This window comes from Erithacus rubecula (genome assembly GCF_903797595.1).
Source record: "Erithacus rubecula genome assembly, chromosome: 4".
In the NCBI taxonomy this organism is placed as follows: Eukaryota; Metazoa; Chordata; class Aves; order Passeriformes; family Muscicapidae; genus Erithacus; species Erithacus rubecula.
In genome coordinates, this window is record NC_136686.1 from 34,216,544 (window position 1) to 34,235,175 (window position 18,632).

Here is an 18,632-nt window from a genome sequence, read left to right on the forward strand (position 1 = left end):
TAAGATGTCTGCATATTTTGCCTTTTTTTTTTTTTTTCTGTTTTGTTTTGTTTTTTTTATTTCCCTTTCCGATGGTTTAGCGTTTAGGGCCCTTCACTTGACTCACTCTTTCCATGGTAACTATACACAATGCTGGCGATGGTACGAGTTGGCGGTAAGTGAAACCAAAGTGCTAGAGAAGAAGCTTTTTCTTTTTCTTTTTTTAAATTTTTTCTTAAAATTACAAAAAAAATTAAGAAAGAAAAAATCCATCTGCCATCTCACATTAACACTACGAAATGTGATTTGACTTGTTGTCCCCACCCACCTCCTTCCCCTTCTCCCCCTTTTATTTTCAATGCTGTTGAGTAATGCCGCCTGGACTTTGGATGTACATATTGTTTTGTAGCAGTCTGAGCTGTTTGATTACTGACTTCATGGTGATTTCCCCTTGCACATCTTACTCAGAGTTACTGAACTCCAGTTTGGCTGGTTTTTATTAATGCACCCATTTCCTCTTCTTTCTCTCCTGCCCCTTCTTTCTGCTGCTCTTTCTATCTGAGATCTGTTTGTAGCTGTTACTGTTCGTTTTCTATCTTTTTCTTTCTGCCCCCTCCCCAGTTTATTTCTTTACTAAGTTAAATGCAGCTGTTGGTCTCTTTGCTGATTGGTGGTTTCTGATTGGTTCTGGCAATTTTTCCTTTAAGTGCTTGTGTTGCACTTTGCTGTAGCAGCTGATTTCAGGCACTCGCTCCATCTAATGATTGTCTGTGAGACCCTCTCCCCTCACTCCTCCCCTTCCCACCCTCTGAATCAATTGTGGTGTGGTTTTTTTTTTTTTCTTTCTTTTTATTATCTGTGTGTGTTTAACTGCATGCTCTCAGTCTCATCATTGTTGTTTCCCATTCTTTCTTTTTTAAATGTGTAATGTTTCTATTGTTTTGGGTCTGAAACAAGAGTAAAATGTAGCTCTGGACTCCCCACCCTGTGTACGCCCACCATCCATACATCTCAAGGACCCCAGGCAACTTCTATTTTTGTATCCCTTCTTTTTCTTCTTCACCCTGGCCTCCATTCCCATTTGGCATGGGTTTTGATAAATTATTGATGATACATAAAGACTTCACACTCCTTGCAAGAGCTTTGAGGCTGACACGGGGCTGCAGTAACTTGGCTTCCAAACTAGTCCATCTTTTCTTTATCAGCACCATCTCTGCAGTAACACCCCACTTGCTTGAGCAGTCAAACCGCTTGGAACTATGCAGAGCTCTGTGAAGAGGGTGGAGGGCACAGTAAACCCAAAAACGATCCAGGTCTTCTGCTATGTATTCTTTTTGTCCCATGAGAATTGTGACAAGGAAAAAAATAACCTGGAAAAATATCTGAAAATGGTGGGTGTAAATCAGTGAATGTAGATCATCTAAACAGTTGATGATGTTCCAGAGATTTCCTCAAGCCTTGGGAGCTCAAATCTAATGCTGAGGGACTCCAGGCTGCCTTTCTCTACCCAGGTGTTCTGCCAGTGAACTGCTGGGCCCCAATTCCAGTGGTGAGCTTGAGAAACAAGTCAGCTTGTGCATCACCTGGTTCAATTCCCCTGCTCTGGGCTGCAGAAGTTATTCCTGCCTCTCAAAGAGAACCTTGACAAAGCATCTAGGGTTTTACCCTTTTGATCACTGGGCTGTAAATAATCCTGTGCCTAGGGATGGCAGGGTGGTGGAGAATCTGCACTTTACTCTCGTTGGCCTTTTGTTTAATGCATAAATTTAAAATGCCACTTTTAGCTGTAACTTTTTAAATTAAATGGCAACTGTTAAAAGTAATTTAAAGATTGCATTCATGTAAAATTAGCTGTTTAATTTTTTTTTTTTTTTGCTCAGAGAAGTATAGTGTGTATGTATGTGTGTGTGTGGTATCTGAGTGTTTTTCACCATTTTCCCTAACGTTCTGTGCTTCCTTCCCTCTCCTCCCCCTCCCCTTTCTTGCTTTTAGGTTAACAATGCCACTGCGAGAGTGATGACCAATAAGAAGATGGTCACACCTTATGCAAATGGTAAGAGACACTGTTTGTACTAATGATGACCTGAAACATTTGCAAAAAGACAGAAGGGAAAAGCATGACCTCTCCTCAGGACCAAAAGAAACCAATAAAACCCTACAAACTCCAATTGGTGTCATTGTACCATCGGTGTAACCCTTAAGTTCTTGTGGAGGAATACCATTTTCCAGATGAAGAAGTGGGGACAGAGAGAAGTAGGGACATGGCCAGTGTATCCAAAATGGGTAAAGGTGTCAAGGACCAGTAGGTTGCCTGCCTTACTACTGCAGGATGATTCTGTATGGTGGGCTGTGCAGTACTCCTGTGTCCCACTGCCATCACCATTTAGGTAGATACCTAAATATGAATGCAGAAACATAACTTAATATGCATAATTAGCTTAATAACTTAAGATAGAAATTAAACTAAGCTATCTGTAAAAGTACAGCTGTCCCCAAGCACCCGGCAAAGCAGAGCCTTTTAGGCCGCTTGTTTGCTTGCTTTTTGTTTCAGACTGTGCCTGTGTTCACTAATTTTCTATGTGAAACTGAACAGAGAAAGACCAAGTTGTTTGGGTAATGAAGAATCCTGTTTCATTGGGATATCTTGATGGTTCTCTGTGCAGTCATTTCACTTCATATATAGCATAAAAAGTCATTCTCCCAGCAGAACTGAATGCTGCTTTGATAAAGATTTTGAATCTAAGTCTTTGTCCTGAACCAGGCAGCAAAGTTCCTTTTGTTGTGAAAATGTTCCCAAACAGTTCCATCATGGCAGAAAGCTGCATACAGGTAGTTGCTGGTGTGAGAATCTGTTTTGATTACAAAGTAAGACTCCAAACTCAGAAGATAAAAATTTTTTAGATTGCTCTGCTGCCGACTTACTGAGTGGCCCCCTGCAAGTAAATCTTACTTTGGGTACAGAATTGGGGAAACAGGGCCAAGCAAAAGGCCAGACAAAACAGAGCCAAGCAAAAGGCCAGACAAAACAGAGCCAAGCAAAAAGCAAAAGGAATTCTGGGTCACAGTACCTGGAAGGAACGAGGAGTTTTTGTAGCAGAAGGCAATTCATCCGTGGTATATTGTCCTGAAAACAAGGGCATAAAATGTCATGCATGTGACTTGTAGCAAAACTCTGCTTACTTGTGAAAATGATAACATACAGCAATATTTTGGTTTTGCAGCCAGCAGTTTATAGCCAGTTTTAAAGCTTTGCAAAATAATTTAATATTAGACCAGTCTTAAGGCATACTGGCAAGTAAGTTTGTACGACTGTTATTAAATTTGAGAGTTGATAGACCTCTTGTTGCCACCACTGGAGTGTTTTGCCATCAAGGTGAGCAGTGCAGCAGCAGTGTGCCTGAGGGAGATGCAGAGGGAGCCTGCATCTGTCATTGATACTCTGCCAGCAGGTGAAGGGGTGGTGTTGATGGGCTGCAATTCACATAGTTGTTCATATGGCTTCTGGAGTAGTTAGAGGTGTTAAAAGTTCAGCAAGTGCACCAGGGCTGCAAGAAAGAGAAAGTGTATAGATTTATTTAAATAAAAATGCCTCTGTGATTACTAGCTGATGAACAACTGGGATCTTTCCTGAAAGGAATGCTTTGTGGATGCCAACCCAGATCACTGTTGTTAGCTTTATATCTCTTTTTTTCCCCATTAGAGAGATGGAGGGGGAAAGACAGATAGGCTTCTAGATGTGACTGGGAATATGTACCAACTCATACTCATACTTCTTTAAGCCCTATTCTCTTTTAGGTTTTATCTTGATGATTTGCAGTTCTTGCCAATTATCCAGATTATATTGAAATAATTTCTCTGTGAAGGCTTTCACCTGAAAAGCAGCATAAAAAAGACAAGAAATACTAAAATAACAGGGTAGAGAAAGTGTAAGATGAATAGAATGATTTGGTTTTATGAGCTATAGTTTCATAATGCAGTTAATGAGAAAATGCAGACACTGTTGCATTTTATCAGATCTCTAGCAGACAAGTCAGAGGAGTGTTTTGAGAATTCAAGGCTGTAAATGGACTTGCCTGAGATGACAATTTGGGCTGGTGGCTTTAGAGAGGGCTTGGATCTGCAGTGTTCCTAGTGAAAGTAGGGAGGAGCTGGCAGCCAGGCTCCTGCAGGGAATGCCAGGTCGCATGGTGCTCATGGCAAATATGCATATAAGGTAGTTGGCATCCCCACAGCAGTGCCTCTGCCTGCTGTGCATCAGCTGATGTTTTGCTGTCCCCTCTGTTCCTTCTGACACAACGACCTGCACCTAGAGCTTGACATTAGGAAAAGGCAGTTGGCCTCCATCTACACCAAGGGGGATTGAGGCGAAGCAGAAATTGGAAGGAGCTGTGCATGTGAAGCTGGGGCGCATGCAAGAGACCATTCCCCCTACCCACGCTGCCCTTTCCTTCTCTTGGTGTAGATTTTGGCATTCACTGCAGTCTTTGTTGTTTCAGGTTGGAAGTTGAGTCCTGTGGTTGGAGCGGTGTACGGCCCTGAGTTATATGCAGGTAGAGCTTAAGTAGACACTTCCACTTCTGCCATTTAACTGCAGTGGTGTTTGTTTATGATCTTAATCTGCTGTTTCTTTATAACCTTTTTATGGTTTTGTTTTTGTTTTTTGTTTAATTAAATTAGCATCCAGCTTTCAAGCAGATGTCTCGTTGGGCAATGAAGCCGCAGTGCCCCTGTCAGGAAGGGGGGGTATTAACACTTACATTCCTTTAATCAGTAAGTAGCCCCTGATGGCCCTTGTATTGTCACTGTGCTTGAGTTAATGATGACCTGTTACCCTTCTTCTCTCCAGTCTGTATAATATATACTTGAAAGGATAGGTCTTGCTGGGAATGAGTTTGCCTTGAGCCAAAGTATAGCGTGCAGCTGCTGTAACTCGTTCATCTGCAATGTCTTGCTGTACTGCTGAATGGGTCCTTCTGTATGACAAGGAGGCTGCAGAACAAGGGGAGGGTGTGTGTGAGGAATAGGCCATTCCCTTGCCCCCCTCCCCATTCTGAAATTGAAGAAACCAAACGGACAAATCCCTAAAGTACATATTATACAAGCTGCTAAACTGCAGGGTCCCTAGTGGCATGCACCTGGATGCATGCTGGGTTGGGTTTGTGCCCTGGGACTTCTTCCTGCTCAGTGTCTGTTTGTGACAGATGCCTCTGAGGTTTTACAAAGTTTGATCACGAGCCAGTTTACTTCTGTTTAAAGCATAACAATAGAGGCATTGCTATATGTGGTGCCAGTTGTTGGTCACACTTATTAAATGAAGGTGGGCTCTCAGTAAACTGGCACTTTATGGGAAATTGCTGCTGCTGTTATATGGGCTATCTTGTCTTTCAGGCTTTAAAATGAACATACAGAGGATTGGGTGGCAAAGAGTGGGAGGGGAAAGGAGGGAAGAGACTGATGTAAGTTGGTTGACTTTAAGGGCCTCTTGACAAATTATTTTAAAGAGCCTCTGCAGTTTTGGAAGAACTGCGTGCTGTATTGATAGTAACTCCCCGCGCTTCTCAGACTCTAACTGGACTGCATGGCGGTGTCGAAAGGTGGGGGGATTTGAGCCCTGTTTGGGGTGGGTAAGGCATGCCAAAACATTAACCTCTTGCATGCCAAACCTCTCTGCAACCCTTCTTCCCCCAAAGGCCATGGTGTAGCAGGAAGTATGTATGGGATGCTTGCTGGGTCATAAGCATGTCCCTCTGCAGGATTGATGCCAATTGTCCCACCGCTGTGGAGCTGTTGTGTCACTTTGTTTGAAGCAGGTGGCTGTTCTCTGGGTCGGAGCTTGTATCTTTTTCACCTTCCACCTTGTCTGTCTTTATAGTTCCAGGCTTCCCCTATCCAACTGCAGCCACCACAGCCGCCGCATTTCGGGGCGCCCATCTGAGGGGCCGAGGAAGGACGGTGTATGGGGCAGTGCGGGCAGTACCTCCCACGGCCATCCCTGCCTATCCAGGGTAAGCACTGGTCACAGGAGCACAGTGCTCTGCACAACCGTGTCAAACAGCTAATCAGTTAACAAAAGCACCCTAAAATTGTCTGGATGGTGAGAGTCAAGATCGTGCTAGTGCCAGAGCATTCTGCACGTGATGGCATCCAGCGGGGGCAAATCTAAATTTTTCTGTGTGAAGTTCTTGACTGAAATAATTTTCAGTACTCACAACAGCTTAAAGTGCTGATGGGTTCCTTCTCATAATTTCTCAATTTGTCTATATATGGTATGTATCATCCATTGACCCAAAATGTTATAGTGCTACTGAGAAGGACACAAAGAGAAGATCTAAAATTCCTGAAAAGGTTCTGCTCTTTGCACTCCATTTGTGTTTCCATATTCAGGAATGAGGAATATTATCCATTACCTTCATGCCTCACCATCTGGCAGTAGGACACAGAAGAGCCAGTTACCCACAATGGATTTGCTTTCTTTGTTGGAGACGGTTTAAAAAGGTTTAAAACAAAGATTAATCAAGTCCATTAATTTAAAACTGGGAGAGTTTGGGATGTAGAGAGAACGATAATGCAATGAAGCAATGGCAAATGTGTGGCCTTAGCATTCTTTGCCCTCAGATTTTCACTAGTAATGCAGTGCAAAAAATGCTGTTACAAAGGAGTTTAGAAGTAGAGGGAACTAGGTCTGTATGTGAGTTTTGTTTTGGATTTTTGTTGGTTTCTTTAAATGTGATGGAATGACAGATAAATCAGCAAATCCCTTCCAAACTGTCTCTCTTTTTTGTTTTTTTTTTTTTTTTGTTTTTTTTTTTTATGTTTCTGATTTTGAGGATGCTTTAATCATTTTATCTCTGGAGTTCTACTTGCCATATTTTCCAGGCAATGTTCTCAGAAAGAACAGGAATAGAAACGAATCCTCCAACACAGAGATGTGGACTGGCCCTTCTTTTCCATTACACTAGGCCCAAAGCGGAAGAAAAAATCATAAAACTTTTATTAAAAAGGAAAGTGGAATCCATACACATCAGTGCAGGGATCTGGCCTGATGTATGCTGGATAAGCTCACAATACCTTCTGTAGCAGGTTAAGTTATGAGAGCTACTGTGACCCTTTTAGAATCTAGTCTGATATTTAAAGTGAAGCTGCAGGAAGCAAGCTGCCGTGGTCATGTATCTGTCCAGATTTTGTCTTTGGCAATTTTGGCAAAGTTTTTATTTAATTCTCCAGAAGACTTTAAATGAAACATCTTGTCTGAACACTGACCTGAACAAGGTGTTTCTTCTGGGTTTTCAAATCCACTTTTTTGCCACCAAACCTAGTTTACATTCTCTATCTTCTGACCATAGCCTCTGACCTGCAACTTGCCTATTGCTCTAAAAATGTCCCAGTCCAATTTTACTGGGGAGTGCTCCACGTGAAACAAGGCAGCAAAACTGAGCTAAGTGCTGCCATCCAGCAGAACGTGCAATATTTGCACCAGGGAGGGGGAATGTGCTTTTCAGCCCTGGGAGTAAGAGCTAGAGCATTCCTCACCAGAGGCTGTCACAAGTGGGGCACTGGGAGGGCTTTGTCTTTGATGTAAATCCAGCCTGAGTCCCATCGAAAAGGTTTCTTTTCATTTGAAATATGGGCCAGGCTCCAATGATTAGCCCTTCCAAATACCATCTCATGTCTGTGTTTGCTGGTATGACACTGAATTTTTCTGACCCTGCTGACTGATCCCATGTCTTCATGGGCAGCATTCTACCTAGTAAACACTGAGAGGGCACCAGTAAGCAAGGCAGAATCACAGAGGCCCAGAACTGTCCCTAGTCCCAAGCACTGGGATATAATTAACTATTACTGGTGGTTTTTTTTGTCATCATAATCTGAGTCTCTGCGAGATACTTAGTAGAACAAATTTGATTCCTAGTGGAATAATACAAAATGTGCTATTCAATTCCTATTGCAGTAACCTGTAGGACAGCTGCCACTCCATGTGGGCACTGTTGATCTCCATGGTGTCAGGGACAGGCACACCTTCCTGACACCTTCCCCTCCATCGGTTACTTTCTTCCTGGCCAGTGGAAAGATGACACCATAGGATCAGTCAGCAACATGAATGACCAAGACATAGTGAGTAATGTGGAAGAAGACAGTAAAGTAAGCTGCAGGTTAACTCAAACTTGATAGAAGGAATTGGTTTTCACAAACTTCAGTGGTGTTTAAGTTTTAAGTTACAAAACTTAATGGTATCACTGCATTTGAGAGCTTAGCAGAATTTTAAAAATACAGAATGTAGATTAATAAAAGCTCATTGGTATTGCCATACTGGATCAGACCTGAGCGCCATCCAGGTTAGAATAAGTTTTGTCAGTGTCAAGTGCTAAACCAGAGGAAGGTGCAAGAAATCATAGTTCTTAATAATTTTAATATTTATTTTAAGAACTCAAGATTTGCTAATGCATATGTGGAATGCCCATACTTACGTATGGCTATGGTTGTTTTCCAGAACTGCTTGGACTGTTGGAGGTGATGTTAGATAGTCACCTAAACCTGACTTTGAACACTAATGCAACCTGCAGTTTTAACTGAGGTGCCACTTGGTGGAAATAAGGAGACATTATAATCTCTGATATATAGCACGAGTGAAAACTGTACTGGAATATTGCCCTGATTTGTAGCAGCCACGCTTTTAAATGAAAGTGCTAACAAATAACACTTCAGACCAAAAGCTGTAAGAATCTAGACAGTCTGAAAAAAACTCACCTACTGTAAAACTCTCAAAGCGAAATGAGCTTGATAAATTTTATTTCTCAAACTGTAGGTTAGTCATTGACTTGTGCATGGTCATTAAATAGGGTTTAATGTGAGGAATAGGCTTGCCATAGTAAATAATAATTTCATCTAGAAGCATAAATATATATGAGATTCACTGATTTGAAGCCAAAGTAGATAGGAGACTAGATACAGGGCAGCAGAGAGCTTTGAGGGTTTGAAGTATTTTTTTGTTCCTTTTACAACAGTCAGCTGTTGATACACCTAAATGATATGCTGGCTACTTTACAAAACCAGCTTATTTCTTTTTCCCTTGGATGTGTTTTAGCTTAGCTAGTAGGCTTTTTACAGATTGCACCAAGATTTGACTGGCTGCCAGACTGTTTTATACTTCTGGTCAAGCTACATAACCAGAATGTGGTTCTCAGATGTAGGAATCCTCTCAGTTTTTGCTAGCATTAAGAATCTCAAATACGGATATTCTACGATATAAATAAACTCTGCTAAATTTCAGCCCCGGAAGTTGATGTCAGTCAAAGCATAACTAAAGGAGAGGATTCATGTATGTTTGGGTGTTTGGATCCAGGAAGTCTTACTCTTACCTGTTATTAGTGTTCCTTGCAGTTTTCTCTGGAGAGCTGATGCTAGCATCTCTTGCTGACAGAAATAGTGGCCTGATCCAATGTGGTAATGCTTATGTTCATCCAACTGATTGTGTTTGGAATAACTGTTAAAACTGCTAACCTGTTCATAAACCAAGTCACTTCCTCTGTCGTGCATTTGCCTTTCCTGCAGGAGCAGGTGGAGTATCACTGCTAAAACACTCCTGGTCCTAGATAGAGAACCCAGCAATGTAAGTCACTGCCCCAGGAGCCAAACTCTTTGTTATGTGGTTGTAAAAATTTAGCTTCAACAAACATGATCTTATGGCCTGCTTCTCCCTGCTGAAGTGGCTCCCCTCTTCCTCTAACAAGGGTCTCTATCTTCATACCTGCTCCCAGCGCTCTTGGAGACTACAGTAACTTTGTCCATTGGGAATGGAGTGTACTTTTCCTGGGGAAGGCAGCAAGACTAAATTATCCAAGCAGTAGCTAACACTGCAAGATTTTTTTTTTTGTTTTATTTTTTTAGTAATAGCATGCAGAATTTTGGCAAGATCTGCTGGGCTTTTTTTGTGTGTGTGTGCCTTACAATAGGTGGGTGTCTGAGGGTGGCAGGCTCTTGGCAGCATTTCACATTCCATCTGATGAGTAAAAAATGATAGTCAAAAGAATAGCTAGTGTTCCATACCTTGTTTTTCCTTAATGCTATGGGTAAGTCATGCACATCAGATCCATGAACATCACAGATGGTGGGGTTAATGCTTTTAAAGCCTTGAGCAAGTTTGTGTGGAACTCTTCAGAGGACAAAGCTGGAGGAAATTCCTCAGTATGTGAAGCACACGCTGAACTCAAATGGGTGGGAGGGCATCCCCTCTCTTCCTTCCTCATCCTTCCCCAATCCCTGTCCCCAGAGTGAGCTGTGTAGTCTTACGCTAGTGAATGCTCTGGTAAGAGCAGCTATCTGGGAACCCCAGGCTCTGTTTAACAGTTTCTGTGCTTGAAGTTCTGAGAGAAACAAAACTATGGCTTAAAGCAGAAAAAGCACCATCCCATGGAAACCCTTCCAATCGCTCCTCTCTGCTATGGAATAAGTCATTACTACCAGGGACTCCCACTGCACCTTTCAATTTTCGGATCTTGGATCAGTCACCTAACCTTTTTAGCTCATTATCTCTGCTTGTGAAAGCAATGCATTGTGGGTATTTTTGGTTTTTTCTTTTCAATTACATTTCTCTGTGTTTACTTTGATCAGAATTGATTGACTTGTTTTCCTGAGGTGTTGCATCGGTTCTTTAAGATGCTGAATAATAATACTTTGCATGCTTGTGTGATCAGCCAAATCTTATCGCATGTCTAATGTGCAGGGTAAAAGCAGGTGATGTATGGATGTCAGAAACAAAAGTCATGCAGCCCTGGAAAGCCTGAAAAATGTAATCAGGCACAAGTCTCTGAACCACACTTCCTGACATAGGTTGACTCCTGCCCCTGTGGGATGCCTTCTGTGAGGGGCTCCTCAATTTCACAAGCCCACTTCATGAAGCCAACGTTTCCATGTGTTTTAGGGGGTACCTAAAATCATTCCAGGAGAATAACCAGAGTGGAGGTTTCTAAACCCTTGTGTCTCTCTTCAGGACGTCAGATCTTTTTGAGTCAATATTTGCTGTACAAGATGGTGGCTCCCCTCCCTCTCTCCTTCGCATACTGTCTCCCCCTCTGCCCACCCCTTCCCCCTTTGCATGCCATGGAAGATGACTTGGAGCCGTGCGTGCGCACACACATTCTCTTGCTGATTTGCTCCTGCCAAAAGCCCAGGTTGTGGATTCATACATCACCTGCCTGTGTAAAACGCATGTGCATGCTGCCGTCCTCAATAACCGGAATGTGTTTTCTGTTCTTTTGTTTTTTGTTTGTTTTTTTTTTGTTTTGTTTTTTTGTTTTGTTTTTGTGTGGATTTTCTGCAGTGTGGTTTACCAGGACGGATTTTACGGTGCTGACCTCTATGTAAGTACACACACCGGAGCCTTCTTGTCCCCAACCCCTGACAAGCCAGCCTTTTTTTGTTTTCTTTTCTTTTTCTTTCGGTTTGTTCGTTTGGTTTGGTTTGATTTTTAAAATATCATTTACTTTAATTTTCTTCTTCCTTGTGGATATATATATTTATATATTTAGGAATGCAAGCATGCTTCTCTGTCACTGCGCTTGCCCCTGGGTGCAAGACCTAAGCCTTTGGGTTTCCTGATCATTCCAGGGTCAGTTTATTGGGTGTCCTGTCCCCCACATGCACACTGGTACTAATCAACCTGAGAGATGATTAGCAAATTGAAATTTCTCTCAACACTTCTCTCATTTACATAATTTGGATATAAAAATAACAGGACTGGTTTAGCCTCAGACCTTCCCTTTCCTTCTCCCCCTCTTCCCTCCCCTTTCTCTTCCCTCTTGGGGCCCTTTCAGGTTTGATTTGTGCAGCCCACACGACACTGAACAAGTTGTATGTTTAAAAATGTTCATGTGCCACTGGGATGTGGAGATTATCCCTTTGGGGAAGACACTGGGACTGATTAAAAATGGAGGCTGAGATGCTAGAGTGAAATCTGACATCTCATTTTGCTGGTAGGAATGGCACCTAAATAGGCTAGATTCTCTCGCCTCTTCAGGGAATTGTGAAGTACAAATATGTGGAGATGTTCGGTTAGAAGAGTCAGCAGCCTCCTCCTGTTTGGGAATTAGCTGTGATACCATGGGAGACTGTCCTGTCATTGTCTTTGTCATACCCAGTCAGTCTGTATTGCAACTCTCCAGGGTGTCTGTGTCTACATAGGTGGGTTGTGGATGGAGGTATTTGAACTGCCCAGTGAGAAAAGTGCTTTCCTCTCCAAGGGAGAGCTGTTGCAGAGCAGGAGCTTGCCTTTGAAAGCAAAAATGTTCAGGGCCACAACTGCCACTGCAACTCGTGGCCTGCCTGGCTTTGTCAGAGTTCCCAGTTGTGGTATTGTAGGTCATAGCTCTCTGGAGCTGGGAAGGTTTGTATAGTCACCATGACTTTCACATTCCTGCTCCTTTGAAGGTGCTATTCCTGACATTTATAAGGAGGACCCTGGGGTTAGACTCAGGATAATGGATGGACCAGCTTTTGGATTTTGTTGGCTTATATGGAGGATCAAATTCTGGACAAGTGCATTTTCCAGCCCAGGTACAGCAGTTGGAAGATGTGCTCTCTGAGACAGAGAGAACTGCATGCATTCTTCCACTCTTCCCTGTACTATCGTGCGTGCAGTCCCTTAAAGATTGATCTGCCTAGTCAAGTGTTTCTTTATAAAGCTGTGTCAAGGACTACAGAAGGTTCTGGGTTTTCCTGCCTCACTCCTAAAACACTACCTTTGCAGACACTGACTTGGCTATGGCAAGTAACCAAGTAAATGAATGGTGCTTAGTGCCTCTTCCCACAGAGTGTGGCACATAAAAGTCTGCCATGTTGAAAGGGAAGACTGGCCAGGGTTACTCCCTATTTCTTTTTGAGAAAGCTCCTTCAGAGCTTTTGTTGGGAAGGAGAGCCTTATTTAACATGTAAGGACAGAAACTGCAGCAGTGAAGAATACCTGTAACCACTTGGTGCTGCAGAGCAGTACCCACAAAGCCAAGCCCCCAGGTCAGGTTTGAGCCGTTTAGGTGGATTTCTGATGGCTTTGCTGTTGGTGGCAGCAGTGTCACTGTCAGAAAGCAGGATGATAGAAGACTGCATCAAAGTAGATGGTGGTACTTTTTCCTATGTTATTGCTGGCCAGAGCCCTCCAATGGAGCTCAGGAAAAAGTTACTATTATCCAAATGTGAAGTTGCCCTTCCAAATAATTTGCTTGGCACAGGTGGAATGATTTCAGTCTCCCCATGTCTCAGTGATTTGTTCTGCTTTTCACTGCAGTGCTTCCATCCCTCTGGTTGCTGTGCTAGGTTGACCGAGATTCTGGAAGATATGGCAGAGGATACTTCAGTTAGGACTAGGGGAAGTTAAATAGAGGTTCTCTTAAGACTTCTGAGTCTGTAGGATTGTGGAGAGGAGCTGAGCTGTCAGGGAGTGGTTAATGGTAGGCGAGATGAAAGGGAAGTGCCCCAAGTTTGGGCTGCTTTTTCTGCATCTATGCTATGCACCGATTTCTCATTTTCCTCCTCCTCCTTTTCCTCACTCCTTTTTTCTTTCCTGGGGCAACCATCCTGCTAGCCATTTCTTCTGTGAAGAAGGCATTCCATCTGTTGTTGGATGCGTCCCACTCTGGCAAGACACCTGAATTGATAAAACAACCTGCCCCAGGATGCAGAGGGCTTCATTTCGGATCATAAGAAAGGTTATCTTTCTTCTACAATGGGGTCAATCTGGGTGGTGGGGAGGGAAACCCAAACAAACCCACCCGTGCCAAGACTGCTCCTGCCTGTGAAAAGCGTGCTTGCATCCACTGGAAAGAAAAGGCTGGTGAGCCCCGCTGTGGGCTGTTTGTATGATTGTTTCTTTCCACAGCTGTGTTTTTTTGAACTGCTCTTCCTGTGTTCTGTTATAGAATAGTCTTACAGGAACCAATCATTAGCGCTAAAATACCTCAGGTAGGAGTGCCAGTGTGACCTGCCAACCAATCAGATTGTGGATTGCAGTGGAAAAAACTGAATTATACTAACCATTCCAGCACCACATTAGAGATGGGAACAGAGGCTTTTTTAGAGCAGCGCAGACTCACGTGTGAGCCAAGCCCCTGCTGTAGCAGGGTGGCGTGTGTCCAGATTTCATACCAAGTGGCGTTTCACTCAAAATAAAAAAACCAAACAAAAACCAACAAAAAACTAAAAACCAACAAAACTTGAATTCAGTGGAAGGGTTAACAAGGTCATGCTTGTCCCATTACCATGTAGAAGCACCTGCTGCAATGGACACCGTTGTCCTGTCACCTTTTCTAATTCATTCATGCTCATTCCTGGTGCACGTATGCCACCCTTCTAATACAGAAATACCAGAAGCGGTTCTAGCCCTTTCTGCTTCTTAACTTCTGTTACATGGAAATATAGGGGTGGAGAAGACACATCTGAGAGATAACAAATAAATGATCCTAAAATTGGGCTTGCTGCCTAAACCTGGCAAGCAATAAAATGTACCTAACTGGTACCATGAGTTAATTTTTCCGAGGTTTTGGACACACTTGTGTCCTAGGGGCAGAAAGGCTCTTTGGACTAAAGAGGGCAGTGACATACTTTGTCTGCCCTTCTAAGGCAGGAAGGGAAAAAGAAAAGGGAGGTTTATACCACACTGGCATAGTAAGTTTTGGATTTCCTCTTCCTCGTTGGATTGATCACCTGATATGGACTTGAAGAATGGAGGCGAAGATTTACTTGAGCTGAACTTTATAAAATGCTAATCAGTTCTCATTAACACACTCAGTAATTGGAATGCTGCTTTAGTAGGGATTGCGGCTTCCTGTATATGTTGTTTTTCCATGTTTGTCTTATTTCAGAAAATATAAGACAATACTGAAAAAGCTGTCATCTAATGTTAAAGAAGGAATTTAAAAGAAAATATTGCTTTTTTGATGAGCCAAGGACAGTAACATCACAGAAGAGTAATTTTCAAATTTTGAGCTTTTGTTCAAACCCAAGCTGTTTGACAGCTCAGGTCTGTAGGCTCAAGCAGTACATGGGGAAAAGGATCCAGCATAGCCCCAGCAAGACTGGAAAGCTGATAGACAGAGAAAAGAAAGATAAGCAGCATTTAGGCTGGTGTTCATTTCTCTCACATGCTCCCCAGACAATCCAAAAGTCTGTACCAAAAAGGCCCAATCTGGATTTACACAGTTCTTTTGGTTGTTTTTAATGCCCAGTAAAAATGCATAAGCCTTCTCACTAGTTCCCATTTCCTTATGCAGGCAGTAATTAAACTGCCCCATTGATAGAAACCTCTCTGATACAACATCTTTGCAAGAAGCTCAGCCACATTTATTTTTGAAATGAGACTAAAGATTTTAAAAACCTGAACCTGTATGGGTAACCTGTCCCTGTGGAATCGAATAGGTAGAGGGGGAGTTTCAGGCACTATGCCACTCAGTGGCTTCTTCTGTTGCAGTTTGGCTGTGGCACTGAAGGAATGTGTTGAAGCTGATCAGGACCTTTTTTTTTTTTTTTCTTTTTTTCCTTTTTTTTTTTAATAAATTATTTCTTTCATTTGGAAATACATTTTTTTTTTTACTTTGTTGCTGTGGTTGCAGATGCTCTATGCTGTTATAATTTATATTTCCTGGACTACCTGAAGTAGGTGGCACCAGAAGTCACTAGGGGTCGTAGGACCCTGCAGCTGAGCTTGTGGATGAGCTCTGCATATCACTTACAAGTTTTGTGGAACAGGAATATCAGGAGAAAGTATCTGGTGCATTGGACAAACTTAACAGGTGTTAGATGCATTTATTGAATTATATAGATGGATCCTGGGTTATGGAGAACAGGAGCATCAGCTGGGTAAGGCAACCTATACAGTTTCTGCTCTGTATGATCCCAGAGCTTGGTGAAAGGATTTATGAAAAAACAAAGTATAGTTGCAACAGTTCTTCCTCTTCCCTTCACCCTATTTTGGTGTATTTGGACCTGCTGGTCATGCTAAATACATCCCCGTCTCAGAAATCTCCCAGCTGTCCACGCTCATTGCTCCTATGACAGGAATGCACCATGACCATTATGATCCCCATTTTTGGTTTTATTTGAAGTACACATAAGTAAACTTTGCAGATTGCTTTGAAATGAGCAGGTCTGCCTGTACGTGTGTACCTCTATCCTGAGATTTATTTTTTTTTTTTAATTTTCCTTTTTAAAATAACCAGTAGCTTCAATTTTGCATCAGTGCATGGTTAAAAAGCAATACACGTCAGCTATTTCTTAACTTCATTTCTCCAATGAATTATTTCTCCTGTTTTTTTTTGTTTTGTTTTGTTATTTTTTTTGTTTGTTGTGCAGTTGACTGAAGAAATGTTAACATCCCGCTCTAAATCTCTCAGTGGAGTCTCTGTTCCCTTCTCTGATATAACAGATGGGTTATTGCTTGTTATAATTATTAACATTGTGGTGTGGGACAGGGCTGGGGTGGGAGCCATGGGGGGCGAGGGGGGGTGCTGCGGGACTCGTTAAGGTTGGAATGTTAACTCCAGTGGTGACTGACTGTTTCTGTAATAGCAGGTTGTTGTGGCTGCACGCTCTAGTACTTGAGGCTGTGTACTTCACTGAGCTTGTGGTAGAGCCTAGGGCGAACTGCTGTCCCAAGAGAATGCTGGGATAGATAGAACTAGCCAATATGAGTCTGAACGTGGTGACTTTGCTGGTTGTTCTAGCTCCAGATGTCAGCATGCTTAGTTTTTAATTTTGATTAATAAATGTTACTCCATTCCCCCCTCCCACACCTGATTCCAACCCTTCTTTTCTTCTTCTTTATTATTTTTTTTTCTTTTGTTTTGTTTTTTGTTTTGGTTTGTTTCTGTTTCGTTTTCCTTTATGAGAGACATGAGTTAAAAGAGAATTATATGATAAGCATTTTTGGTTTCAAACTGCATCTTGCTGTCATGTTCAGAGTATGTACCAGGCACATTTGAAGTAACTTCTGGTCTGAAATGTGACTGGCAAGTATGGAAGTGTGGGGCAGAGTGGGAATCAAGAGTGCACTCTGAGGGCAGCCCTGTGGAGGGTATGCCTGGAGAAAAGCCTCCTACACTGTGCCCAAGTGACAGACCAAAAATTTGGGAAGCTCACAGCCTAAGGGCAATACTACAATTGCATTGATACAAAGTTTTATCTTAATTTGGTGAGGTTAATGAGGAGGCTGCAGCTCATTCCTCTTGCCTCTGTCATGTTTTACACGGTGGTGCAATAATAGCATGGCAAAACCAAGCTAAACATGCCCAAACTTTCAGTCCAAAATGTAAGATTTGAAACAGCCAGGTGAAGTTAAAAGGGTTAAACTGTAACATTTCCAGCCCGTGTCGTGATGTTTTCACAGATGTAGATCTGTGTTGCTTTTTCTCCTGTTAACTAAAATATTGAAGAGGCTGAAAGTCTGTTTTTTCTCTGGAGTAGGAAAGGGTCTGCAAATATGTTTTGGATAGCACATTAGCCTTCATAGGGCTAATGCAGGCCACACAAAAGAAACCAATATTAAAATCATTACTTCAAATTTAAAAGCTGCCCAGGTCCAGACTGAGCACTGTTGAGCAAAGACACAGTTCTGTAGTGGAGCTGATCTTGTACTCTCACTTATATGTATGCAAAAGATATATAGGGAAGAAGTGGTAGAGGTGTGTTGAGCTGATTCTGGAGGTGAAGAGCCTAACTCTGCCTTCTGGTCCTTCAAACCCTGAAATGTCAATTGGAAGAAAAAGGAAAAAAAAATTTAAAAGAATCCAGAAGCAATCTGGAATTTTCTGATTTTTTAATGACTCGTGTTTCTAGAAAGTCAAAACTATGGTTCCTTTAACCAAGCCATCACCCCCTTTTTAAAAAAATTGTGTTAAGAAATACAATAAAGATCTAACCAGGGCTTCAGAGCCCTGTTTGCTGCCTGCTGTGCCACCTTTGTCCCTGGCCTTGGTCTTCCAGTACAGGCAGGCCTTGCTCTGCCCCAAGAGCTCCTTGGGGAGTTCCAGGAGGAGGCTCACAGGTCTTCTCTGAGTCAGAATTCACATTTTGACAACACAGCTGTTAAGTACAATTTTAGTAACTACCTCTGATCACCTTTGCTACAGGTGTGTAGCATGGGCAGAAATACAGCAGCAGAACAGACTGTTCTGGCATACTTTCCCTTGACCTGTTTCCTCATATGGAGGGGAGGGGAGAACAGTCTGGTTGGCCTCAATATTGGTTTGCTTGTTGACAGCCTTGAAACCACCAGGGACTGTCTTTTCTGACCATCTTTTCCTGATTGCTTTTCACCTTCTCTGGCTATTGATACTTTTGCACTTGTGGACCCAATTAAATTCTAGCCCTTTGGGTTTTCCTGGCTGTAAAAGAAAGAGGGTAAAAAAAAAAAAGTAGGAATTTCTCTGAATGATCCCCTTTCTAAAATACTTCATAGAAAGTGTCTACCTTTGATTTCCCCTCCTTAAGAGGAAGGGGCCATAAAAATTACCTCGCATACAAGATTCCAGGTCTTTCCTGGTTTCCATTTCATCCACACCAGATTGCATCTTCTGTAGGGTTATAACAATGCTCAGCCTTCCTTTAGAGCAATCCTTTTGCTAAAGAGGGTAATGGAAAGGCCTCCCTGGTCCCTCTAAGGAAAGGAATAT

The 18,632-nt window shown here is 42.4% G+C and overlaps 2 protein-coding genes across 32 annotated transcripts in view; one reads left to right on the forward strand and one right to left on the reverse strand.

Moving 5' to 3' along the window:
- The window catches only part of RBFOX2 (RNA binding fox-1 homolog 2), a 169,123-nt gene that overhangs the window by 141,850 nt on the left and 8,641 nt on the right, over nucleotides 1–18,632 (forward strand). For 9 of the 31 annotated variants that reach the window (XM_079305278.1, XM_079305295.1, XM_079305289.1 and 6 more), the window contains 5 exons: nucleotides 1,972–2,032; nucleotides 4,476–4,529; nucleotides 4,657–4,749; nucleotides 5,852–5,984; nucleotides 13,887–13,929. In XM_079305278.1, coding sequence (XP_079161404.1) covers nucleotides 1,972–2,032; nucleotides 4,476–4,529; nucleotides 4,657–4,749; nucleotides 5,852–5,984; nucleotides 13,887–13,929 — 384 coding nt within the window. The other 22 variants (XM_079305283.1, XM_079305296.1, XM_079305291.1 and 19 more) reach the window with 15 other exon arrangements.
- The window catches only part of MCM5 (minichromosome maintenance complex component 5), a 239,306-nt gene that overhangs the window by 91,090 nt on the left and 129,584 nt on the right, over nucleotides 1–18,632 (reverse strand). The window lies entirely within an intron of this gene.